At 40.4% G+C, this 27,931-nt stretch overlaps 1 protein-coding gene across 2 annotated transcripts; it reads left to right on the top strand.

The window, feature by feature from the left end:
* Positions 1-188: 188 nt before the first annotated feature.
* On the top strand, positions 189-27,622 carry LOC119124381 (homeodomain-interacting protein kinase 3-like). 2 transcript variants are annotated; one of them, XM_037254292.1, is made up of 18 exons: positions 189-557; positions 5,608-6,527; positions 6,631-6,822; positions 6,903-7,084; positions 12,768-12,891; positions 14,866-14,985; positions 15,894-15,980; positions 16,106-16,290; positions 16,455-16,620; positions 16,721-16,841; positions 17,445-17,539; positions 17,688-17,845; positions 18,535-18,684; positions 19,366-19,701; positions 19,906-20,067; positions 20,175-20,446; positions 23,829-23,977; positions 24,564-27,622. In XM_037254292.1, the coding sequence occupies exons 2-18, from the start codon at positions 5,610-5,612 to the stop codon at positions 25,089-25,091; spliced, it is 3,945 nt and encodes a 1,314-aa protein (XP_037110187.1). In that variant the 5' UTR covers positions 189-557; positions 5,608-5,609; the 3' UTR covers positions 25,092-27,622. The 2 variants fall into 2 exon arrangements, with proteins under 2 accessions (XP_037110187.1, XP_037110188.1); XM_037254293.1 differs by lacking the exons at positions 23,829-23,977; positions 24,564-27,622 and adding an exon at positions 21,906-22,930 and having other exon boundaries at positions 20,175-20,465.
* Positions 27,623-27,931: the final 309 nt, after the last annotated feature.

The following is a 27,931-nucleotide window of genomic DNA, read 5'->3' as shown; positions in this document are numbered from 1 at the left end:
TTTATTGTAGATTTTTTTTGATACTTTGAATAATGTGTTTGTTGCGTGACTGCTTCCCTCTTAGAATTAACACATGACGCTTGGGATCGATTGAGAATAAATGATGTTTCAATGTTGAATTACCAAATTAGCTCAGTTGTCACTGGTTGACATTTCACTTCGACACTTCTCCTCCCCCTTACCCGACATTCCACACATGCGAGGAAGCAACAGCTAGCAGAAGCAGCAGCCCCTACGTGTGTGTCAGCCACAAGGCGTATTATTATGCAGAAGTTTAGAAAGGCCGATTTTTCCCCCTGAGCAGACCTAAAAGCAACATTCGACGAAACGCGGGACGTATCTAGAAATCACGGGTCATGGCCGGCCCTGGTAACTACTAGTTATTAGTTTTTATTTGGAGCTTCAAATGTGCAAAAAGTCAGTGAGCGGTTCTCGACGTCGAACAAGATGGCAGTAGTAGCAGCAGCAACACCGATGCAGGGTTTGACGGTGGCGTTGCTTCTCGCTGCGAGCCTCTTTTACGCGATGACTTATTCGGTATACGGGTCTTACTGAAGGTAAGTCATTTACTGTGAATACAACTGTATCGTATTCATGATATTTTATGTTTTGACTTGTGCACCGAAATGACTTCGTCCATTGCTGGCTTGTTTGCTAACAAATAAGCTTAGCCAAGTTCGTTGTGTTTGTGGTAGCAGGCTAGCTTTGACACGAACCGCTTGCCGTCATCTAAATACGGCTAAAGATTTTCACTTTAATGTTTATTTATTTGGGTAGTTCGAGCTGAAAAGAAAAAAAACTTTGTTGTTGCAAAAATGATCGCGAACTAACTTTGGAATGAACTGTAAAGAATAGCTTTGTATTATGCAACACGAGCTGCTCACGTAACTCAAAGTACAGTGCATACTGTACATAGGTACGAAAGGGTTCAATCTGCTTTCAAATCATTTAAGAACAGTATTTCACTTTATTATTTCACGCGTCTGAGTCTCAACAGGTGTGCAGACTGTTGCCGTCCTCCCCCCTTCAAACACACAAACACCATCCTTTCCATATGGTTACCGTGTCCGAAATTGATCACGAACAAACTGCGTGTGCAGCTGGTATTCTTTGACATGTGTTCATTTCCACAAGTACTCGCTGTGATACGTGGCTCTCCATTTCAGGAGTGGATCTGGTCACCCAAGCTGCGGGGGATCGGGCTACCTCTTTAGCAGACAAGGGATATGTTTGTGCGCGTGTGCATGTGTGAATGAGGGAATAAGCAAGTGGTCCTCAAAGTTATGGTAGACATGGCCGTATGGCAAGGACACACAAGGTGAAATAGTTGATCCTTTGAAGCCACATGGCTTCTTTGCATTACTGCTTGCTTAGTCTGTTGCATCAGGTCGCTATTAATACTTTTCCAGACCTGCAGCTGTGGGTGTAGAAGGTGGATGGAGTTAAAAATAAGTCGTTGCCACCTTGGAAGCACTGTCTTTTATTCGTCACTCGTGTGTCGCTTCCCGTGTAAAGTGAAAGGATCTGTTCCATGAAATTGGTCAAATCATTTGTTCTTCAGACAAATTTTTACTCTGAGAGCAGCATCAGACATCTGAAACCATTAATGATTGTTCAATCCATGCACCATAAAGCCTCTAATAGATCAAACTTGTTAGTGAAGGTACCACTGTACATCCAACTCTTTATGCTCTCTGAAACCAATTGAGTATTTTTTTTTTTTTGCATGTCACGTTTATTCTCCACAGCTTACCTTCCAGAAAGGCAAAATTGCACTGATTACTGTTGCTTTACTAAGACTGTAGTAAGAAGAGCCGAACTCGTCTACACTTACGTGTAGGATGACCAAGCGCGTGAACGTACGGGGTTTGAGGCTCAATTAACGTGTCCTGCAAAATCAATGCTTTCTCTAATTACCCAAAAAATAAAACTGGGTCAGTGTCCAACATTGTCACTTAGAAACATACGGCTTGGACTTATCAGCCTTAGTTTATGTGGCAACTTGTTTATGCAGTTGCAGTTGAGACAGTGAGAGGTGTGTGCAGCTTCCAATGAGTCAGCGCCATCAATCTTTAAACATAAAGCTAGCATAGTAGAAATGAATAGAATTAGAGCTGGCTTTTCTCCTAACCGGTTAAGCATGGGGACACGTAAGTGCTCATCATTTTCTGTTTTCAGATCTTGCAACTGTTCAATCTTAGTTATACGGTAATGGAGTACATTTATTTCATATCATAAAAAATGGCGACCAAATATATAATATGCTTTCCCTGACATTTTTGAAGTTGCACATTAAAGCACAAAGCATGACTTAGGGTCCGGGTTTGGCAATCAGCATCACACCACAGCATCATGGTATCACATTGTCATTGGAAAGATTTTCAAGGCATTGAATATAGAATGCAACACAGTGAAGACAGTCATCATCAGGTTGAGAAAATATGGCACCTCAGTGACATTACCAAGAGCAAGACTGGCTAGTTACGCCTTTAAAATGAAAACTATTAGGGAAAAAAATGGTTTGGAGGGCTACCAAGAGGCCATCGGCAAAAGTCAAGTCAAATCTATTTATATAGTCCTTCCTCACAGAAACGTCTCACAGGGCTTCGGATGGAAAACAGTTTGAAATGATTTATCGTGGTCCCATTTCGTTCATCACAAAAATCTGACTTTATATATTCAGCAGAGCTCCTATAGTTTTGTCCCTATGTGAGAAAACATTAAAACTATTCAAAAAGACAAAGTCTGTTGTTTAGTCAGGTGTTTTTTGAAGCACACCCAATCTACCTGTCTGAGCCTGTGTGTGACTCTTTTAGTCGTTGGGAAAGCCACTGGCTCCCCGCAGGCATTTCAATTCAAGCAGTGATTGTGTTTACCTGCAGTAAATAACCCTTTTAAAACCCAAGTATTGGCAGTATTCGAGTTTTTGAAGTCCACGTAAACGCATGCAAAAACCTCAAGATGCCCTTATTCGGGCCTTTTAAATTTCAAATAAGAGCACTTGCTGGATTACCCATTTTCTATTGTGAATATCTCGGCATGGATACACACCAGTGGTCCCCAACCAGCGGATACCGGGCAGCGAGCCACCTTGGACTGGGCCGCACAAATGAAAGAAGGAAAAAAAATACATATTCATAAGGCAAGATGACAAATATTTTATTCTGACCGGATTCTCTCTTACAATAATCTTTGGCTGACATGACCATGTCACACGCGTGAGTGACGCTAATGTTAAATCCACAAGCTGGCAAAAGTAGTAACGACTTTGCGCTTTCGGGGTTAACGTGATTACCAAAGTCCGCGTAAGATCGAGATTTAGGTGTATGTAGCGAGCGACTCACCAATGAGTCAATGACACTTTCATAACAGACCTGTCAACAAGTAGAACTGCCTTGAGAGTGCTTGGTGGCTAACTGCACTATTAAGGCTAAAAAGGCAGTCAATAATGATGGAAAATGTGGGTTTGCGTTTAGAACAGGGAAGAAACCTACTGCTTTATTTCTGCGGCGAGTCAAATGAATCTAACGTGCTTTATTGACGTAAGAACGGAACAAATGGAAATTTGTCTGTCTGTCGCAGTTTCATTCGTGGTATTTAAAAGCGTAATGTCCATGCTGGTATGTTCTTCCGAATGTTTCAGAAACCAGAATTTTGTCCTTAACCCAATTATTGAATGCATTTAACGTAGATATGTTACAAAAAACTTCATGGCTAGAATTGATGTCTTCAATTCCAGTTCCGGCCGGGCCTTGCTATTTGCCTTGATGACGCACTTGTGCCGTGTTCCAGTGTTGCTGCTGCTGTGATTGGTCAGCAAGTCATTTTAATTTTAGCACTGCATAGTTGCAAAAAGACTAATGTCAAATAGTTTTTAATTAAGACCCTCCAGATTTCTAGTATGAAGAGCCAATTGACTATGTGTATGCTGAGTATTTTTATTGTAATGATTTGTCGTTGAGAATCTGAAGTTTATTCTGGTTCAATTTGTCATATACAGCCTTATGGTGTGCCGTTTCCTTGTATCCTGCTTGCTCTGCAGTTCTACTCGGTGCGCAACTGACCCGCTACATTACAACAGGCTTCCCTCATCTTCTATTACAGTGCACTCGTTCCTCTTTCCTCTTAGAGCACCATGTTGGCTCACCCTTTTCGATAGGGTTTGTGTAATTGTAGTTGTAGTTTTTAATAGTGTACAAATGACGAGTGTCAAAACATTTGCTAAAATAACATTGAAATTATGGAGTCTTAAATACCGTAATTTTCGGACTATAAGTCGCGGTTTTTTTTCATAGTTTGGGTGGGGGGGCGACTTATACTCAGGAGCGACTTATATACATATATATGTTTTTTTTTCACTTTTTTGGGCATTTTATGGCTGGTGCGACTTATACTCCGGTGCGACTTATAGTCCGAAAATTACGGTACATGTTTGCAGAGCAATTTTGTGAATCACTTCATTTAAGGAGCAACTTTCAAATTTTGTGCAGTTTTTTTCAGCGTAATCCCACTGTCTCGAAAAATTGTTGTAGAAACAATTAATATTTAATGAGAAAATGATAATTTTTTTAATAGAATTCAGATTTTTTAAAATTCATATGATGCATAACATTATACTGTATTTTCTTGTCTAGAAGCAAAGCTAAATTGATTAAAAAAGTAAGATATGCTGTTCTGTAGATTTTTAGAATATATGTTGTGCAGACCTCAAGAGTAAATGGTAAATGGATTAAACTATAAGTCTTAAATATATATATATATATACTTACAGAGCAATTTTGTGAATCACTTTAAGGAGCAACTTTCAAATTTTGTGCAGTTTTGTGCAGCGGCCTGAAAAAATGTTGCGTAAACAATACATATTTAACAAATGAGCATTTTTTTTAATAGAATCAACATTTTTTAAATTCATATTGTGCATAACATTAAACAAGTTTCTTGTCTAGAAGAAAAGCTAAATTGATTAAAAAAGTAAGATATGCTGTTATGTAAGTTTTTAGAATCTGTATTTTGCAGACCTCAAGAGTAAATGGAAAATGGATGACTTGTATAGCGCTTTTCTACCTTAGGTACTCAAAGCGCTGCACACCTCATTCACCTACTGGTGACATTTCCTCAGGAGCAACTAGGGGTTGAGTGTCTTTCTCAAGGACACTTCAACACGGTCACGTTGGCTTGGGATCGAACCCCCAACGTCTAGGTTGGGAGACGACCGCTCTACTACTGATTACTTACTTTTTAATTTGCCTGTTCAGACTCGGATGGTCTTCGCTTTAACACAACTCCAGTCAAACATTTGTCAAATGTGTAATCGATCATCCAAGCGCTTCATTTAGTCGTAATTTAGTAGTATAACCAGACTATTTTTGGCTGCAGCAGCTGGTAATAACCTAATACTACTAAATGAGACAGCAGCACCGTGATTGCCGGTTAGCCCTGACAGCAAGAAAGGATACGCATCAAAGTTGGCATACCTGCTCTGACCCCAAGCCAGCGATTTTATTTGTTGTCCCAGGCCTTTGCGTTCTTTTACAAAAGAATCCTTACCCTCCCCAAAATAATTGATGGACTCAATGTGACTGATTTTGTTGACTTTTGTCTTTTCAGGTATGGCCTCACATGTCTTGATTCAGCCATCACACTTGCACTCAGCTCAAACAAGTGCCTTAGGAACCAGTAACAGCAAACACACAGGGGAAGCCCATCACAGTAATAACGCCACCAAAGCCTTTCCCATATCACCCCCACCTAAAACCTATGTGATCGGAGTCAACTACGGAATTGCCCACCCGAACAACGTATTCCCATCAACAGTTGATGACTTGGAAAGACTGCACTGGGCAACAACAATTGAAGAGAGTGAGGAGAGTAGGCCTCACCTATTGGGATCGCAAACTGTAGAGAGGAGAGAAGAAAGCCTTGTTGGAATCAAAGCTCAGGGGTCTCATTGTGGGAACAAAGGTCCTCAGGAAAGGAGGCTATTTGAAGAAGAAAGGGGCACAAGCGAAGGAGGCGCTGGACATGTCAACCTAGACTCAGGTGTGATCCAGAGATGCAAACAGAAGGGAGGTGAAGTTGTACAACCGCGGCAGGATAACAGCTCTGTTGGAACCATGCAGATAGTGGAGGAGGCCTCAGAGCTACCTTCACTGCCGGCTCCTACTGTAATGTTGCAAACGGGGAATCATAATGTTGCTAAAGGAGCAAGTAAGGGGGCACTGCCTTCTCAAGACAAGGTTGGAGAATCGGTTGGCATTGGGAATGAATCCAATGGGAAAAAAATCAGGTCTAACGTCACTACTGGGGCGATGGCTACCACAAACCGATCAGGAACAGGAGATGGTGACTATCAGTTAGTTCAGCATGAGGTTCTCTGCTCAGCGAAACACAGCTATGAAGTGTTGGATTTCCTCGGACGTGGCACCTTTGGTCAGGTGGTGAAGTGCTGGAAGAGGGGAACGAACGAAGTGGTGGCTGTCAAAATACTGAAGAACCACCCGTCGTATGCACGTCAGGGACAAATTGAGGTGAGTGTTCATTGTATGTAACTATTTTAACACATTTTAGGAGCACATACATCGTTTCTAAATGTATTAACGTGGACTTGACATCATGCCATTTTGTTTACAGGTGGAGATCCTTGCTCGGTTGAGCAGCGAGAATGCAGATGAGCACAATGTGGTGCGCGCACTAGAGTGCTTTCAGCACCGCAATCACACCTGTCTGGTGTTTGAGATGCTCGAACAAAACCTGTATGACTTCCTTAAGCAGAACAAGTTCAGCCCACTACCACTCAAAATCATCAGGCCTATATTGCTGCAGGTAATGCAGACGCACTTAAGCCAGTTTGAAAGAATGCATGAAAGTAAAAGTCGAGCCATTTTTTTTTTTTTTTTTTGTAGGTAGCAACAGCGTTAACGAAACTGAAATCCATGGGTTTGATTCATGCTGACCTGAAGCCTGAGAACATCATGCTCATAGACCCATCCAGGCAGCCATACAGAGTTAAGGTTATTGACTTTGGGTCCGCCAGCCACACCTCAAAGGCAGTCTGCTCAACCTACCTGCAGTCCAGATACTACAGGTAACATCATGCACTTTTCGCCCACATTTAACATCGGTTGTTAATGGCAAATACCTCCATTTAACGGATTAACGAGGGGAAACTTTTTTTAAAGGGTTCTTACTTCCCATATTCAACAATGGCACGCTACGGGTCACACTAACCAGCGTAGCATCTACGTCACACTGTCACCCATACCCCCAGAAGCCTTTTCTTCCATGGCTGCTTAGCACTAAACTAGCTGGCGACTTCATTAAATCATATCATGTATATAAGTATATGCGCAGCAGCAGCAGCAACGAACAGTGTCATGCGGACCTTCTCCGCCGTAGTGACAAACTACCTCAGTAATAATAACGGTAGAGCTTTCACTGAGGAGGCAAGGGAGGAGTTGCTAAGAACGCTAATCGCTGAAGTGAAATGCAAAGTCAGGAAAGACCCCAAAAAAGTGCTTCCGTGTACACCAGATGGCATGTTGTCGTTTTCTTTCATCTTTGTAAATGTTACCGCTGGACATTGTGAATAGTGCACTGAAGCTCAATTTCAAGAAAATAGCAAATCGATTTGAAATTGCAATATCTACAATTTCTTTCCTTCGTCGTTCAGTACTCGTGAACATAAGAGTTGACTAATTTGAACAATATTGCCATGTCATGTTTTGTTGTGCCAATAAAAGCTGTTTTTGATTGAAGGTGGGTGACAGCGCAAATGTAGCCACATTGTACATACTGCAGTATTCTGGAAATATCAATGAAATAGATTGCACAAATATTACTGGATACTTTGCAGTTTCGCTAGGTCTTTTGCTGTTGCTACTCCCCTGCTCTGTCTTGTATGTTTGCATTGCTGAATATATGCCTGAATTTATGGACTCAAGTCTCATCCGCTTTCAACAAGTCCCACCTTGTATTTTACCTTTGCATAACACAGGGAGATTGTGATTGATTATGACGAACAAAACTATGAATCCATTTCTTGTGCATATTTTCCTTAACCTCAAAGTTCATCTTCTATTCAAAAGAAAGTGTACCGGTTTGTACAGTATTTCTGTACTGTTTATGTAATATGTTAAGTATTTCTGCTACAACCACGGCACAACAGTCAAGCCGTTCTATTCACTTATGCTCTCCCCAACAAGTCTTAGCAAGTACATTGTTTTGGAGCATGTAAACTATCGCTTCCTCTTGTGCAACATTCTTTTACAGTGTTTGTGCATGGTGGCAAAACCCATAATTTGGCTTTCTTCTGAACATGATTACTTGTTGACTTCAGAGAAAAGCACTCTCAATATCTTAAGTAAACACAATTTTGCACAATATATAGGCTTGAAGCAACTTGTTTTGTCAAAAATGTAAACTGGAAAGTGTACTGTCAGTATCAGTGAAAACCAGACTCACAAATCTAAGGCAGGGGTGAGCATAAGGCTGGAGTTGTTGCATAATATGCAGCTTTGTTGTGGCATTTGAATTTGTTTCCGCTTGCATGTTGAGCAATGACAGCATTGCTAATACCATTGCTCAGTGAAAAGGGGACAATTTTGGGAGTTGGTGAGGGGCGAGGTCACTTCAGACGCAGTCTGCTGAAGAGCACGCTGGTATGTGAAAACCCATATTTGGATCCAAGAAAAAAAAAAATAAAAATAGACATTCCTGTGTGTGCCAGCCCCAAAGTCTGAATATTTCACGCAGGTTACTCAATGACCTATAAAAAGTCAACAGCACATACATATATGTGAAATGACTTGCCTGGTTGCCGAAAGTGCTTGAACGTAGCAGGCAAGTGCACTATGTCACAATACCGCTATCAGTGGAGATTAGAAAAGATTATTACATTTATATAATACATTATTACGAGGTGCCCTTGCACGAATATAGTTTCCTTTTTTTTTTTTTTTTTTTTTTAAAAACATGACGTTCTATTAAAAGAATACACTAAAGAAATTGAAGTTAGGCTAAAATACTACCTAACTCAAACCATCTTACTAAAAGTAGAGAAACACATTTTAAGATGTTAACTGATATCTATTCTTGTAATGTTTTTTTCCCCCAAGACAAAGGTGAGCGCAAACTTTTCATTAGTGATCCATGATGGACGACCTTGTGTGCATGCTCGCCTCAGATTGCACAGGGGTCACAGATCATATTTTGACACGCGCCAAGCGTGGTTGGCCCCCGAGAGCTGATGGCGATGTTCTCAGCACACTCGGTGCCATTGGAGTAGCTGCTTAAAGTTGCGTTGAGCACGTGTTTGGGATCATGTGGCAATTCAAGACGGCAACCTCCGAGCCAGATTCAAGTGAGCTCAAAATGGAAGAGATATTGTCGCCTTGTCCCTTTTTGGGCTTGTCCTTATATTATGGGGACCTGACAGCATATAGGAAAGTGTAATCTTGCGAACTAATTTTTCCTCCAGGAGAGCCTCCCAAAGGTGTTTACAGGGTGCCGCCATATTTGGTATATGAAGTGCGCACGTGGCCATAGCTGTGCCCAGTTGGCTCTTGTGCGCAACTAGTGCCCAAATTATCAAACATGTTTGGTATTCAGCTTCGATGGTGCAACGCCATCCACGCACCAAAAATGCCTTTGCACGGGAGGGAAAAAAACAGGGCGTGGGTGGCGACGAGGGCTGATGGCGCCTCGTGTGTGCCGTGTTTTGTTGTCATTTATTTACGCAACAGGCTTGCGGACTTTGAATGTTCTCCCATCCAGACACACCCACATTGCATACTGTGGAATGTTGTGCACTACAACCATACTGGAGTGACGCAATGAAGTCCATGGTTGGCCCAAATTTCTAGATTGTTGAGTATTCATAAGAGATATGAATTCCATAGAGATTTATTTATAAAATGTGGATAGCAAACCTAAAATGTAAAATTAACACGCGTGGTGGATCCGAAAGTTATACTCACTTAAGATAGTGGCGTGTGCGCTGCTTACCTAACAGCCTACTTTGAAGCAGGATGTTTTTACGCTCTATTTGACGAATCAAAAAAAGTCATTTAATCAGATCACTGCGCTTACGAGTGAAAGTATTTTTGGAGCTGTTGCAACATGCATCGTCAGTGAGTGTTGATCAACCGTTGCCGAGCAACTATATCGCTCTCCACAAGCGGGCGAGTCCCTTCATTGAATTATGACCGGCATAGCTCAAATAAAACCAAATGATTCAAAGTCCAACTGAGGATGCCATTATACTGATTGTAATTGTTGCGATCACCGCATTAGGAATGCTCAACACCGGGGAAAACGAAAGTCCCTTGTCTTAACCAATAAAAAGATATGTCGACGTTAGTCTGTCGGCGTCATGTGGCAGGGACATATTGCAACTGTCGGGCAGTCGGTGAGCGTATACGAACACCTTCGACACGTCAACACGAGTCACATGATTCCATGATCTGGTGGCAGCTAATGCCATGCGGGCATGCTGTGTAAACTCCACTCGCATTTTTATGTTTTTCAGATCGGTGTTTGTACTTTCAAAAGGTTTGTTTTGTTTTTGAGGACAACGCAACGCTAATGGATGTTTTAATTTTTTCGGGAATTAGCTCTTCCTCGCATGCCATAGCAGAAGTGATGGTAGTATCTTTTGGGGATTAGTGTTGTAAAGACAACTCACACAATGTAAATGGAGCACTGGGCTGTGTAAATAATTCAGCCAAGCATATCGGGTGGAAAGGAAGATAGCAGGTGACGACAGATCCTCTCTGATCACAAGAGGTGATGTTTTAGGACAGGTCTACTCTGAGTTTTAAGTCTGAATAATGCTGACAGTGCTTCCATCATATGAGTTTGCTTTTGTCCTGTCTAGAAGCCTTCTGGACTTCCCCTAAAACCCATATCTTGCTTGTAAAAGGGCTTTTGATTGAAAGCTACTGTTCTTTCCATTATATCCATTAAAGAGGCGTTTCACACATATAGTCAGGTGTTTTCCCGTGTATGCAGCGTATGTAGACAGCGTTGGCGAGCAGCCTTCTATTTTATTTTTTTAAATGTGGCTGCTCTAAATTAGTGGTATCAAGCCGTAGTCGTAGTCAGTCCATAAAAAATGTCACGGTACACACGTCGGTAGACAAGTGTCTTTGCATGTATGCCTTTAAGACAGCGTAGACGAGCAGCCTTTTATTTTTTAAATACCACTACTAAAAATAAGTGGTATCGAGCCATAACCTTAGTCAGTTCATGAAAAAAGTCATGGTATTCATATCAAGAGATGAAAAACCCAATTTGATTAAAATGGTGGAGTGCACATGTCAGAGTATGGTGGCTGCCAAAGAGCTTTCCAAAGCCTCATATTCACTTCTGTTTATTTGCAAACTTAAAACACTGTTATGAGTCCCTGCTTGCCACCTAACCATATTTGGGTGGACACAGGGGAGACATTCCCCCAAGGCTGGAGTGGCCCACGGGGTCGCGGTTGTCGCATGTCATCAACAGGGGAAGCCAGCGACCCAACAACGCACACACAGAGACGGGGGGTCACGCTGGAGTCCTAGTTTAATTTTCCTCTTCTTTGCCTCTTGCTTCCTACACTCCATATTCTCTTGTTCATTCCAGTTTCAGTGGCTCAAGGCAGTGGGGATAGGGCAATAATTGATTATTCCACACCTCCCCCCAGAAAATTGAATTGTGTGTAATGCCACTAGAGGGCAGAAAAGCACTTAAAACGGAGACGATTAAGCATCAGTGTCATGCATCTGCAATATACACAATCATGTAGCTAATCTACATAAACAGCTGTGTTCATATTTGAAGTTATCAATACAAACCGCACTGACATGATACTCATCATTTGTATTTGCAAGCGTGCTAGTCTAAATAGCATGCTAGAACGTGCGATGGTGCATTGATGGAATGCCAACAAAGATGCAGACAAATAAACAACATAAATGACTTTAACCTAACAAAAACAGCACAGCTATTTGAAAAGTTATACATTTATTTCTTTGACCAGAACACAACAGTTTTTCAGCAAATACGGGAGGATGTTCCCCCCCCCCCCCCCCCCCCCGAACATTCTGTAAATTTGTCTCAGATTTCTGAACAAACGTTTAAATAGTGCAAAGGAAAGTAGCACAAGACAAACCAAAGCCTTAATCAAAGCCAGACACACAAAGAACATGGCAGTCATCTGTTTGTGGGGTATTTGGCAATTAATTAGGGTATTGAATGAATGCTGTCCTGCTCTACGACGAGCCATAACAGTAATAAATGCTGCAGTTGTTTAAGAAATAATTCTTAGTGAGATTCTTCCTTGTTGACCATAACACTAGACAATGCACATTGTAATGAAGGAAGAAAGACTTTGCATCATTGGTATATTGCATCATCTTAACTTCTTCCTGTTAAGGAATTGTTAGGAAATGACTGTTCTCTCTTCCAGGGCAAATAGCCTGGAAAAAAAGATTGCGCTGGGTTGTGCTGTAAAATCTCAAAAGCAACAGCTGTGTCTGTACTGTCATTTTGTTTCTGAAATTGAATTATCTTCATCTTTTCACAGTATTTTGAAGAAGAATGTGATTATTGTACTTGTAAATGTGATACTTGGCTTACAAGTTGACCAATAACCAACAAGTAATGCCATGCAAAAATTGTCGAAAGGTTCTGTACGATGACCTCGTCGGTCCCTCTACTTGATCTGTTGAGAGAAGCTCTGAGGTGTAACCTGTTAATGACTGTTTTTTTTTTTTGTGTTTCCTTTTCAGAGCTCCAGAGATTATTTTGGGCCTGCCATTTTGTGAAGCTATTGATATGTGGTCATTGGGATGTGTTATAGCAGAGCTATTCTTGGGCTGGCCACTCTACCCCGGTGCTTTGGAATACGATCAGGTGATATTCTTCACTAACACACATTCACGTTATATTTTATTATATGATTTTGAAATATGATTATACAAAATTATATTGGTGAGGGAAAGATAGAAAAAAACTAAATAGACAGGGGCAATATGGCAGAAAATTGTATCGCAATGTCCTTCTATTTGATTATTGAATATTAAGTTTGCACAATGTGATCTTATTGAAAAAGGCACACTGAGGTCATTTATTTGAACAAAGTTAAGCCACAATGTTGTTCGGCGTGAGGCGGCTAATTGCTAAATGCGTAGTATATGCGCAGGTGCAGTTTTTTCCTTTTGGCTTCGTCAGGTCAGTACTTGGTGACTCGGTTTAATCCATCAAGTTTCTTCAGCGTATGCGGGTCCGAATTGCAGTGGCAGCGACCTTAGCAGGGAAGTACAGACTTCCCTCAGTCCAGCCAGTTCGTCCAGCTCCTCTGGGGGAATCCCAAAGTACTCCCAGGCCACTTGCGATACAATAACAAACATATCTCCTATTAATTCCCAATTTACTCTACCCAAACACAGATTAACAAGGAAAAGATTTTTTATCTCCATTGCAGGTGTTAAACTCTGGAATAATCGGAGTCAAAACCTGAAACAATGTTCAAGAATGATGATGTTTAAAAAGAAAATTTAAGAATTTGACACTGAGTTATGAACACATTGAAATTAATTTATTTAAATGTGTTTTTCTCTTTACTGTATATGTAAAAGTAAAGTAAATGTAAAGTAAAAACTTGGTTGCAAGTCACTAAACATGTTAAGTTTTATATTGCATAGGGAGTGGGATTAAATAAATGCTACTTCTTCCCACTTCTTTTCAGACGTGTAAACTCTGCTACTTATGTGTTGTATTTTGTTTGTATCTAGGACTTATACAAAGTCATAATTTCCATGACACTTTGATTTATTTTTTCCATGTCTGAAACAAATTCACGAATGAATTATTTCATTCATTCATGATGTCACAAAAGGAAGAGATCACAATTTCCCCAGTGTAAATCTTTGTAGACTATCGCTTAAAATGTCCAAAGGCACATATCAGTTGACACAAATATTTACATGGACATCTCTACTTATGACTACTTCAACATATTAAAAGTGGGCTCAGTGGTACAGTGTTCACCTCTCAACTCTAAGGTTGGGGGCTCGATCCTTAACCCTGGTGACCATATCGGAGTGTCCTTGAGCAAGACACTGAACCCCAATTTGCTCCCAATATGGACATGGCAGCGTCTTGTCTGGGCAGCATACTTAGGGGGTCACACTGCAAGTGTAAGACCAACTTCGACTACTGAGGAAGCTTCGGGGCTCAGAGTACAAGTGCCAGCAGCCTCCCATTGATGTTTGAATGTGTGTGTGAATGTGAGGCATTGTAAAGCGCTTTGGGCATCATGTGGTGAAAATAAAAGCGCTATATAAGTGAAGTCCATTTACCATTAAAAAAAAAATATATATATATCCTCTCAGTGGCTGATTTTAGAGAAATGAGCAGCCACTCTGCAGCTAAAGTGCCCTGTCACAGCTATCTATTTACTTCCATCAGTCACCAACATGCCAGGACCCGCTTACACTTGTACTCTGAGCCCCTAAGAATGCTGCCCCCCCCCCCCCCCCTCCCTCCAAGCCACGGCTCGTTGCTTATCAGTGGCCACAGTAAAATATACTTATAATCGTGATCTTGATCATGAAGTGTGTAGGGACGCAGTTATCTTTTGAGCGTCTGAGTCCAGTGTTCCTTAAACTCATTGTGTGTTGTGAAGATAAAAACAGCATATTCAGAAAACCAGTGTTTGTACCCAATGGCATACTATTATCTTTGTTTACATTGCAATGTTTTTATGTCTGTTTGTCTTTAACATTGGCTACTATTAGTCATTTTTGATGACATCACCACAAACTTCAATTCAGGTGTTTTTATCATGACAAACATTCTCTCTTTTTCTTTTTTCGACTTTCTCAGATCCGCTACATCTCTCAAACCCAAGGCCGACCTGCAGAACACCTGCTCAACAAAGGCACCAAGACAACTCGTTTCTTCCGTAAAGAATCAGAATCGCCTTACACTTCGTGGAGACTTAAAGTACATAATTCCACCTGTTCTCATAGAGTGCTGTCATATAGTCGATTTCAACCAAACTTAACTCTGTGCTTTCAAATGTCTCTTTTCTATTCTACTGGTTCGACCACGAAACAGCCTGGTTTCGCTCTGTGTGGTCGCCATTCCATTACACTTTTTTTTAGGCCGTGCAGTGATGATAGACAGGCTCCTCCCTCAGAACCTCGAACCTAGTTGCAGAACTCAGGCCAAAGAGCGCTGTGACATCACTTTTATCCAATTGGCTGATAGTTGGAGGCGTTTTTTTAAGCGGTGAATCTGAGCGAGCCTTGTTTTCCAAGTTATTACATCCACTGTTTCCTTTTTAGGGCTGCCACACATTTCACAATCTCAGTCAAGGAACATACAGTTTGCTTCAGAAAGAGGACGCGGTCTATAATGAACACAACAAAGGGGATATAATTATTTGTCATAATATTTATGACAATTATGACATAATTGATGAACCATTTAGCCACATTTTTAATTAAAACTGTCTACTTGCTCGAAATTTGAGCTGCACAACAAATATACTTTTTCTAAAATAGCTCACATTTCCCAAAGCACTACACCCTATTTTCTTTATTAGGACACAATTTGAGAAGCACTGCACACTTGTGTCAAAAGCACATTTTATTGTCAAAATTTGAACTTTGTTTTCAAAATTAGCCCATAAAAAGCAAAAGCAGGATACAGCACCGCTAAACACGAATCACTCGTCTCACTGTTTTTTTCACATGAAGTTTTAAAAAAAAATGACAGTCTGGGTTGATATGCATTTACAAATTGGCATTATTTAGACCCAGCAGTACAAACTTAATCAGACTTGTGTAATTATTATTTTTTCTCTTTCAAATCTTTATTTTTTATCTTTTTATGTCCCCCTCTCCTAGACAACAGAAGAGCATGAGAAAGAGACTGGACTTAAATCCAAAGAAGCCAGAAAATACATCTTCAGCTGTCTAGATGACATTGCACACGTAAGTTTAAACAGAGATGTCCATGTGTTCATTCGTAGGGGATCAAGTAAGGTTCTAACAATAGATCCTCGCTCAAAATAGCCATAAGCATTTTCATTGAATGTTTTCTTGTTTTCTCCTTTCAGGTGAACTTTGTGTTGAGTCCTGACAGCAGTGACATGCAGGCAGAGAAAACCGACAGGAAAGAGTTTGTCTCTCTACTGAAAAGCATGCTGCTGATAGATGCAGAGGACAGAACTGTCCCCTCCAATGTTCTCAATCACCCATTCCTCACCATGACTCATCTGTTGGACCAGCCACATAGTAACCAGTAAGCCTTTGATAACTGACTCTGACAGTGTCGTGTTCAAATGTTGCATATTGTTCCCCTTGTACTGAGTGTGTGTGAAGGTATTTCTCATTGTTACAGTATATTTGGATCATTGTGTAGATTACCCACTTCAGGCAATCACTACGATGCTTTATTCTCTTTAGTGTGCAGTCGTCTTTTCGCATCATGGACATGTGCCACGGCCGCCCTAACAGTACAGTTTTTGATGCGCTCAACCAGAACACCATCCATTTCTCCAGACCACCTGTTGGTCCCACTACTTCCTCTGGTCTCCCTCTAGCCTACAACAACATACCAGTTCACACTCAGGTGAAGTCTTGCATTTTGTCTGTGCTAATCATTTGATTCGGTCACCAAAATTAACACCGACACCAGTTTACTAGACTCTTTTATTTTTTTTGTGATACAGCATATTACGCAATCAGCTCCTTCAGTGCTGCATCCAGGGATTGCTCTAACAGCAAGAAATGCTCAGTTTGGTTGCAACGACTCCTTCCCTCCCATTCTCCTTTGTCCAGCCAACATTCAAGGTAGAGATTCAACTATTCAAATCATCTTATTATTAATAATGTGAAAAAAATGATCGTAGTTATCAGTGTTATTATTATATTTGCTGAAGTTTAAACCAAAAGAATGCATCCGGTGACCCAAAAAAGAGCATTTTAATGTTTTATTTGGAATACCAAAAATATAAAAGCAGCAACCCTAGCCCTGTTTTGCACATTAGCTTTTGTTCAATACGATTTGCGTAAAAAAAAAAATAAAAAAACCCAAGCATGTCCCAACAAACTGTGGCCTCATTCTTCTGAAGAATGTGAATGTGACTGTTTGACGTAGAGCCTAGCAGATGACGCAAATGAAGGAGCACAAATAGATATACGGCTGATGTTTCTTTGATAACTTGTATTTACAGTATTTGGATAACCAGACAGACTGCAGCACACCAACAAATCGCAGAGTACACTTAAAAAGCAAATTTGGAGCATTTTGATCATTGCTTATGCAGTCAATAAAAGTATTAATGATCGTTTCTATTTGAAACAGCAATACAATGAACCGTGTCAGCCCTAATAGCGCATTTGGAAATACAAATATATACTGAGTTTGAATGTTTTCTTTTTGCTCTTCTCTAGGTAACCATAACCAGTCAGTCAGGTACTCAGTTCCCATGGTACCCCAGGCTCCCCCTCTTCAGGCTCTCCAAGTGAGGCCTAGTGTAATGACACAGGTAAGATAGGAACTATTCCGTAAGGTCCCTCCAACGCACAATACTTACACACCAACAGGTTGTTTTTGTTGTTTGAGGGGGATTCATTTTTTACTTACTTCTACTAGATTACTGATGTGATTGTTGAGATTTGCTCTTCATCTTACAGCCAGCCTGGTCTAACCGGGGTCAGCAGCTCCTGGTACAAGCAGCCTGGCCACAGATGACTGCCGTCGGTGTGCCCTCAACTCACCCTGTCCCAGCACCACCAACAGCTTCCCTTACCAATGACACTACAGTTTGCGCCCCAAGAATCAGCGAGTGGGGGTTAGTTGCAAGTCTCTCCCTTATAGATTTCTAGCTAAATTCGCATATCAGAGACGTTACCAAAGATATTTATTTGTAATGAATTGGCACAGCAGAATGATACTGAAATGGTCAGTTTTGTAACATAGCTACAAAGTTTGTCACAAGCGCAAATGTTTATTGGACCGTAAGGAAGTTTTAACACAGCATGCATAGGAAGTGAAATGTTAACGTTTACTCCCTGGTCATGACATTGCAGGATCTTTTTTTTTTTTTACTGCAGGACCAGAAAAATTTCATCATTTACAGGCAGTGTGGAAAAAAAATAGCCCAACATTTTAAAAAGTCAACTAGTTTTAGGGCTTCCTTTGTCAATTAATTCCCATTCTTTTAGCATTATTTCTTTAAATTGCTTTCTCTGGCAGTGATTCAGTTGTTAATCTGTCACGATGCAAATTCTCAACTCTGAATTTTTTTGTAAGTTAGGACTTGAATTCTTTAACAAATTTTGCAATTTCAATACAAATAAAATTGCAACCTCTTGTGTATTGGAACATGATCGGTGGGATGCAATGAAAACCACTGAATGACCATTTAAGAAATTCTTATGGGCTCTGTGTATTGATAAATCTGCGTTTAATAGCTCCAGCAGCATATCACTAAAAAGTATTTTGCTTTGCCTTCATGATGACTCTATTTTTCACTAACAGGAAAGTACGTTATAGTACCTTGATGCAACAGCCTCTGCTGACCAATCACATGCCAGCTGTCTCTGCGGATCAGCCTCTCAACATCGGCGTCGCGCATGTTGTGTGGCCTCAGTCGGCTAATAAAAGAAACAGGCAGCAGCATCACAACAGGTGAGTGTGTACAACAGTCCTGTAAAGAATCAGAAGTCTAGGTGACAGCTCAGGAAGAGACTTCAAATGCATTTGGCGGTCACACCTTATATTAAAAAACAAAACAAATGGGCATACAACATAGACACTAGAAGAAAATGAATGGCCATTCAGTGTAAATTTCCAATCATCACATTTACCAGTACAACTATTCAGCATAATATCAATGCATAATCACTGTCTTCTCGTTTAAGATTCTATATTTCTTTATATTGATTGCTGCAAACGATCATTTATTTTTTTATACAAAATGGGATAATTTTTAAACTAGTGAGAAAAATACATTCCTTTGAAATATTACGATCATTGATTAAGATTATGATTAAGTTCCTTTTAGACCAAACAAAATGTATAAATAATTTAAAAATAATAAAAGTTGCAATTTTAGGAATTCGAGGATGGTTTCCTTGTATAACCAAACAATACATTTTTTAAGAGATATTTTTGTATGATTATATCAATTTTGTAATTGAGGAATATAATTATCGTAGTTGAATTTTGATTAATTGTACATTGCATCATGATAGATTTTCTTCCCATATCGCCAGCACAAGTCCTGTATTGATTATGCTTCTGCTCTGGCGTTTCATTCAAACCCAACTTAAACTTGAACTACTTGTGCATTCCCTCTTGTTTTGAAAGGAACCTGTCCCACCCAATTAACTACACATATCACTGTCGATCGCCCAAAATGGCCAATGTTGTTGGTCAGGCTGTGTTAGGAATCAGTAAATCTCAGAGGGAGGTCCCTCTGGTGGAAACACAGCAGCAAACGCATCTGAATTTGGATGAGGATGATTCACAAGAGGGGGTGAGCTGCGTCAAGGAGGATGAACCCAACAAAGAGCTGCGGCGCGATGTCGCTCATCTCATGGGTGACACACCAAGCCCGACGCCCAGTGCGATCAGCATCCACAGTGAACCAATAGATGGTGAAGAAGTAGAAGAAGACAAACCACAACTCTGCTGTCTAAGAGGGTGAGTATCTTTAAATATTCGTAATGGTAGATACAAATAAATATTCCAAGAAACGGAAACATGGAGAACAATTTAACCCTGGCTGTGGGATAAAAGGCAGTTGTTGTCGCCATTTTTGTAGTTCCAAGCCTATTGATCTGTGAATGTCACAACAGACTGGAATTGTGGCCTCAAAAATGATAACCTGTTTTGTTCTCTGTATAGATGTAAAGAGGATTGTGTATGTGAGGTATGCAGAAACACCAGTGTGACTATGGAAAGAGTGTGTTCCCTTAGCAGTCCTGACAGTAGCCTCAGCACCAGTTCGTTTGCATCCAACTCTTTGCCCTCCAGCCCATCTGCATCACCCCGCAAAAGACTCAACAGGTTTGTTTGTTTCCTATCCATTTGAGGGATTTTGGTATTAAGTATTTATTCTCCACAAGATTACAAGTACACATATTTGAGTGCACTAAGTTGTTTTCTGTGTCCAGTATGTCTGAAGATGATGGTCACGAGAGTGGCTGTGAAACTGTAGAAGGCTCCCCTGCATCCAACACTTCAACATCCCCCCGTGGCAGCAGTCCCTATTGTTTTCTTGACAACAGTAACCACAACAGCCGCCCAACCTTTGATGCTGTGCCACGATTGCCTGCCCCTGCAGTGCAGGGTAGGAGTCCTCGAGAGCTCAGGACTATGGTGGTTCCACCAATGAGAGTCCAAAATAACAACACTCAAAGAGCACAGGAGCGTTTCCACAGAACTGGTAAGTACTGCCGCATTCAGTGCTTAAAAAAGCCCGTACACTGCCTGTCATTAAAAACAAGAAACGACGATCCGGCATCATGCCAGTGCTTCAGTGTAGACTCATTCAATTTCAGTGAGTTCTTCACATGTGATTTCTTGACACGAACAGAAAGTTTAGAATGGGGCAGCCATAGCTCAGAGGTAAAGCCGTTTAGTAACCGGAGGGTCCACTGTTCGATTCCTGGCGGTTACATCATTGAAAATAGTATATTAAGTCAATCGGCGAAATTGTACTTTAGGACCTACAGTTACACTGAGTCGTTAGTTTACAATGGAGTTCAGTTCCTACGTAGATGACAATTTTATTTGTACCAAGTCCGAACAAGCTGTAATCACTTTCGCAATCTAAAGCAATAGTAAAGTCATAATTAAAGCAAATATTTTTATGAAAAAAAACAAAAAAAATTTATGTAAAGCACCATTTTCCCAGACACAGTACCGTAATTTTCGGACTATAAGTCGCGTTTTTTTTTTTTTCATAGTTTGGGTGGGGGGGCGACTTATACTCAGGAGCGATTTATATACCGTAATTTTCGGACTATAAGTCGCGTTTTTTTTCATAGTTTGGGTGGGGGGGCGACTTATACTCAGGAGCGACTTATATATGTTTTTTTTCACAAATTTTTACTTGATCATTAACACATCACTTACTTACAAGTATAGTTGACCACTTCACATGTTATTTTTAGTATAGTTGATCACTTCACATGCTTTGATATCTTTATCTTGAACATATTCAAAACATGAAAAATAGAGAGGAAAAATCAAATAAAGTAATTAACACTTTAAAGCGCCATATCCTCTGGACATGTCCTCTGTCACCAGGATGACATAAAGGACGAGAAATTTGATCGATGGATTTAATGATTTGGAGTGACACAAAGGGTTTGATAATATTGTTGTTTATGTGATAGTTATTTAAAATATAGTTTATATATCGTTGTATGGGCCTGTGGAATAATTTGAACTGCGGCGCGGCACACGGCATTGTTGACAAAGGACGATCGATGGATTTACTGAATTGGAGTGACACAGATGGTTTTATAAACGTGTTATTTATGTAATAGTTTTTTTTAAATAACTGAATGTTACGTCAGGCCCGTTCTCAGTTTGTGTTTGTCACGTTAGCATACCGTATCGTTTAGCCTGTTGTTGCTCGTTCATGTCTGTTCTTGGTGTTGAATTATGTCGAATAAATTGCCCCCTAAATGCGACTTATACTCCGGAGCGACTTATATATGTTTTTTTTCACATTTTTGGGCATTTTATGGCTGGTGCGACTTATACTCCGGTGCGACTTATAGTCCGAAAATTACGGTACATATATATGGGTTTTTTTCACTTTTTGGGGCATTTTATGGCTGGTGCGACTTATAGTCCGAAAATTACGGTATTAATACAAAACAGTTACTTTTGAGTGCACGCAAACAATTGTACAAAGTTACAGATACTTGACAATACTACATCTTGTAAATGTTTTAAGAATCCTAAGTTATTTTGATCAAATATTATATTATGCCAGCTTTGGGACAGAAGCCAGGCAGTGGTGCAGCAAAAGAGTGGAGGGGGCATCCCTAAAAAAAAAAAAAAAATTACAACTGTCAAATGAGTTAAAAGAGCAACTGCTTCTTGTCCTGTAATTTTAGTCAGCAGCCTGTTAGCATTACAACCAAAGAGAAAGCTTTGATTCCTTGCAGTTTTTAAACGTGCACAAAATGTTATGCCAGTCATCAGCTCTGTCACTTGCATGTTTTGGCTGTCTACTCTGCAGGCTATAAGGAACCAGTAGGGCCTTACCGCCCTCTAGTGGACCATAATGGTCCCAACAGGTGATCATTGCAGACCCGCAGAGACGTGATCTTTGTCGTTCTTGATGCATCCAAACCAGCAAAGTTTAATGTTGCTGAACTAGTGACTTTCCCTCCATCAGAGTAGCATTCATCAACATAAACACAAATTGCTTTTTTTTATTTTTTTATTTTTTTTATTACATATCACCTCATATTGCAATTCAAGATTCATTACTACAAATATGTAATGAGATTGTAGTAGGTTTGATAAAGAGGATGAACTCTTGGAGGGAACGATGGATGCATTTTTCACCCTCTAATAGGCTTCTCTTTGTGTGGAGAGGTTCATGATATACAGCAAACAATGGCTAATGGCACTGGTGTGTAATCAGGTCGCAATTTGCCTCTTTTGAAAGAGTGTTTTTGTGGGAGCCTAGCCCACATGCAGCAGCCCCTGGCCTCCCAGGGTGGATGGATAGAAATTTGGATTATCCTTTCGGAAATTCGGTCAGCTCATTTCACAAGTTTAAAGAAAGAAGCTTACGCAACAAGTAATGTTAGAAAAGGTGAATAAGCTACACATGCGAGGTTAAGGTTTGTTTGGATGGATGGATGGATAGTATACAATTAAGCGATACAGTGAGGCAAATCATATGGTTAGCCATCAATTCTCCAATTTCTCCCACTTAAAATGATGACAGAGGTCTATTATTTTCATCATAGGTACACTTCAATTGTAAGCGACGGGATGTGAAAAAATATTCTTGAAACACACATTTTAGAACTTTTAGAGACTATATTTGATGGTGAAAAATAAGTATTTGGTCAATAACAGACATGTCAGATAACAGCCCCATGGAATTAAAGTGATCATGGGAATGCTGAGCAAAAATCCCAGAACCACTCAGAGCTGGGACCAAAGTAACAAAGGTCTCTGCAAGGAGGAATGAGCCAAAGTACCAGCAACAGTGTGCGAAAATCTGGTGAAGAGCTACAGTTAACGTTTGACCTCTGTTAGTGCCAAAAGCATTAATTCAAGTATCTGTTATTGACCAAATACAGATTTTCCACCATAATTTACAAATAAATAATAAAATGTGATTTCCAGGATTTTTTCTCAATACCTTTCACAGTTGAAGTGTACCTACGATAAAAAATTACAGAACTCTTTAATCGTTTTAAGTGAGAGAACTTGACTGACTAAATACTTTTGCTCCATTGTCCAAAACACAAGGTAAAACAACTTTGCATCAAGACTTTCTCACACCACACATAAGGCTGATGTCTGATAAATAAATGGACCAAATGAATCAGTCTTATGAAATCTAAATGGGAATGTGCCCTCCAATTATAATATCATTACAGTTTGTATGAGTACTGTATTACTTTGCATGATTGTTTGAAAAATTTCCTTTGTTTTTATTTTCCCCTGTCTTGAGTCTTGATGGTCATGTAGACTCAAATCAGCAGTTCTTGCAGTGTAAAGAATATTTCAACCTTTAGAGCCATAGACTGCATGTAATTGTCTGACTGAATTATTCCCTATCCAAGTGTCAGAGTCGTGGTCCCGATCCAAAGGGCGCTGCAACATTACTGGACAGCGGCGCAATCCCTCCTCCATCCCCCTCCTCCAATCAGCGCCGCTTATGTCGTGGCAACAAAAACTGCAGCAGCAGCAGCACCCACTGAGCCTTCGACAGGTCTTGTTTCCTTCTTTTGTTTCACTTAAGTGGCAAAAAATTGCAGTGAACCCCCGTCGTTAGTTGCAGGAATTATGTTACAGACCAAGCCACGGTAAGTTGAAAAGGCGACAAATAGAAACCATGTATTACCGTGTATATCCCCTACACCTTAAAAAAAAAAAAGCTATTGAAACAGTGTACTCCCAATTCCTTTTTTACTCTTCTTGTGAAGAAATGGGAGACTATCATATAGCAATCAAGCTACTAACTAAAGCAGAGGCAATGCGTGCTTCAAGCTGTTTGTCACTCCCGACCTAGATGCATCTACATCCAGGAGCTTAATGCTGTCAGGAGTTTTGCTTACTACACGATACTCACTCAGGGTGCGCAAATCTAAATTTGGATTTGACTGTATACTGTAAAATGAAACCTGTGCTTAAAAGATATTGATATACGAGGTTCGCAAAAGACAAATTATAGTAAGGGTTCACTGGAGCTAGACTTATTGTATGCATTGGAAATGTTTCATTGTTGTTGTTCCTTGGCAGAATATTTCCTTTTCATGCCGGCAATACTGATTGGATTTTTTTTAATTTTTTTTTAGGTCCAGCCATTTGTTTCAAACCACAACATCAAAGAGTGGAACGGCAACTATGGTCCGCTGCGACCTCACGCGTTTATCCCCCCAACTATCCACACACACAGCTTCCCCCACCCGCCTCACAGCAGCCCCAAGCACAAGTTAGGCGCCCCCCCCACACACACCCTGTTATCTTACCCTCCTGGCGGACCCCTTACCGCAGCCCCCCACCCTATGTTGGCCTCTCATCCCGCTCCTCTCCTTCAACACGGCTACAGCCTCTCCCACGCCCAAGGGGGCGCTATAGTTCACCAGGTGACCATGGGCCTCGGCAGCCACTCTCAGCATCCTGGCTATCACAGGCTCCTCCCCTCGCCAACAGTCCACCCAAATCAACCACCCGGCTATGTCCACCACCCCCACCAGTTCAAGCCCGCCTTCCCCCCACCACTGCCCCCTTCTCACCCATTTATGGCTTCGCCAGCCGCCTACACAGGCTTCCCTCTGAGTCCTACCAAACTCAGCCACCACCCTCAGTTCTCCTATATTTGAGGAAACGAATAGGGCCGCAGCACCAGCAATGGGTCACCCCATGGGTCTCAAAGGCCAAGGGCGACACAGCAAAGTAGAGCTTGCAGTAGAGCACAAAATAAACCCTTGTGATGAGGAGAGGAGAACAAGCTATCTATTTGGCAAGATGGCGAAATAATGTTCAATTTGTTTTTGGAGGACAGTTCAATTCACTGCTTCTCTAATCTGAAGGTTAGTCATTGTATTCAATTGTTGCGCTCAGAAAGATTTCCTGTAAAATCATATCTGTTAGCGGATGAATCATGTCAGGCGTTATTGAGAGCGTGAGACAAAACATATTAACAAAATTTAAGGCTGTGTCCTTTGCACATAATCATGTTTTCTTTGAGAATCTGTCACTCGGCTACTTTTAGTTTTCATCTGTTGCCTTGTAGCGTGTGCACACCACTCGCATCTGTCGAAGCCATGCTTGGATTGAAGGCTCTCTTTGTGGGCTGCGAGTGCCTTAACTGCTAGCAGAGTCCAAGATGTCACATCAGGAGTGTGGGCTTTTTTTTTGTTGATAAATAGGAGGAGTCTTGTTTAAATATTGTTTTAAGTTCTGTTTGCTTGCTAACTCAGAGTATGGTTTTACTTAAGCTACAGGCTGCACATTTAGGGCTTTGACTGAATGATTTTTTTTATGTGTACAAAGAGTGATTTGATATTTTGATAATCAATTTCTACTCACTTATAGTACTTAATTCATAACAGTATTGTCACTGTTGACTATAACTGCAATACAATCTAGATAGCCTCTGGGTTGCTATGTGTGTTTGTTTTTCCCATGAGTTTGATTTGCTGTTTTAGATGTTTGGGAGTGGGAGACCTTAAAGAGATTGTTTTTTTTTTAAATGCTTCAGTGTTTGAAATACAAAATCAAGTCATTTACAGTATCCTTGCTGAGATGTTAAAGGTGTATCAGTACATGTTTTAACCTCCAACCTGTCCTAGGTTGAAGCCCGTCAGTTTTGTTACATTCCTTCAGGGTGGAGTATGCATAGCCTTGCTATTCTTTTCATGGTTTCATTGTTTTTTTGGTTTTTTTTGTGTGGAGTAGTGTTCAGCTGGTCTTTTAAGGCAATCAGCACCAAAGACATTGTTCATCAATCATGTATCGGAGGCACAGTTAATGTTCTTTGTTCTTTCACCTCCAGCAAATTGTTGCAGTTTGACGTTGAATTAAATATTGTCAGAGATCTATTTTAGAAATAAGGTTGAGGTTTTATTTTTCTGAACTCTATTTGGCAAATTGCATTTGGAATGTATAGATATTAAGCTGCTATGTACTGATTATCTGCCACTTTGTAGCTGTGAATTTAGAAGATTAATCTCATTTAAGCCTGCGATTTTCTCTGTATTGTAGTTCTGGTGACTAGAAGTGGCTTTTACTTTGATCATAGAGTATAAATGCTCTCCCACATACATATAGTGCCTCTTGTATACCGGCTATAATGTTTTGAAGTGATATGTTAACTGCTGTAATAGTTGAGCTTTTCTTTTTTTAATTTGTTTTGTGTGTGTATGTGTGGGCCTTTTAGCATCAGTATTTCCTCTTGAAATGTAGGCTTAGATGAACTCTTTGTGTAACCAGTGTGGTGTTGACTTATTTTTTTTTGTAGTTTGTTTTGTGACTTGGCTTTTTCCTTATCGGGCTGTATTTGCGATTCTTTGTACTGTACGACTAGTGCCTTTTCCCAGACGGGCTGACAGCGGATGTCTCGTTGATATCATGCAAATGCGTGTACTAGTTCCTTCTTAGAGGACATACCCCTAACTCTGACATCACAGACAGTTTGAAAACAATATTTTTTACTCAGTATCCTAAGAAACTACAAGTCAGGGCATGTTTATTGCGCTCATCAAGAACACTGCACAGTACTCACAAGCGTAGGACCTGAATTTAGACAAACGCAAAGCTTTACTGTCACACCTGAATGTATTTGCGGAAACAGCGAAATCTGTCGGATAATAAGATACCTGATCAATGTGTGTGATCAGAACATAGATGGTTCTTGTATGCAGCTTTTATCATAGGTAGGCCTCGTGTTTTGTCAGGGGTTCTTCTAAAATGCTTTATCCATGTATCAAAGTTGAATTTGCCCTCTACTATTTATTGTAATTGTTTTGTTCTGTTGCCTGTATAAAATGTACTTTAATTTGCTACTGTGTTACCAATCCCAAATCAAATGAGTGATTTAACAGTTCAGTGGTGTGTCTCTTCCAAGTTTGAATTTAGTATGTGTGTATTTTGTGCCTGTGTGTTGTCCCACAGACACATCCACTCACAAAGGAAACTAACTACACACGTGGACAAAATGTTTAGTTACGCACTGTTAAAGGGAACTTACTCTTGACTGAAAATGATATCAGAATTGCTCAGGGCTCAAGTAACAACAAATCATGGCTCACCTTTTTTCTAAAGCGGAAGAAACACCCAACAATGGCTAAGTGCAACACATTGGACTAATCTAAAGTGGCTTGATTTAAAGACCAAGTGTGAAATAGTTTCAGAAAATGCCAAATGTTCTCTTTTCATGTCACAAGTAAAGTAAATAAACATAATACAAAAATAAAGCAGGAAATACAGTAATCCCTCATTTATCGCGGATAATTGGTTCCAAAAACCACCCGCGATAAGTGAAATCCGCGAAGTATGGTCACCAACAAGAAGTACTGGGCAGGCTAACGAGTTAGCGGAAAGATGCTAATTCGCGATCATGCTAACACGCTTCTAAAGGAATGTAAACGAACATTTGGAGCAATACTACATTGTGCTAAAGGTTAGACACGTTTCCTCAATTTAGAAGTTTTATTTTGAC

The sequence above is a fragment of the Syngnathus acus genome, chromosome 6 (assembly GCF_901709675.1).
Source record: "Syngnathus acus chromosome 6, fSynAcu1.2, whole genome shotgun sequence".
In the NCBI taxonomy this organism is placed as follows: Eukaryota; Metazoa; Chordata; class Actinopteri; order Syngnathiformes; family Syngnathidae; genus Syngnathus; species Syngnathus acus.
The sequence above is the reverse complement of the archived record's forward strand: the minus strand, read 5'-3'. Positions and strand labels throughout refer to the sequence as shown.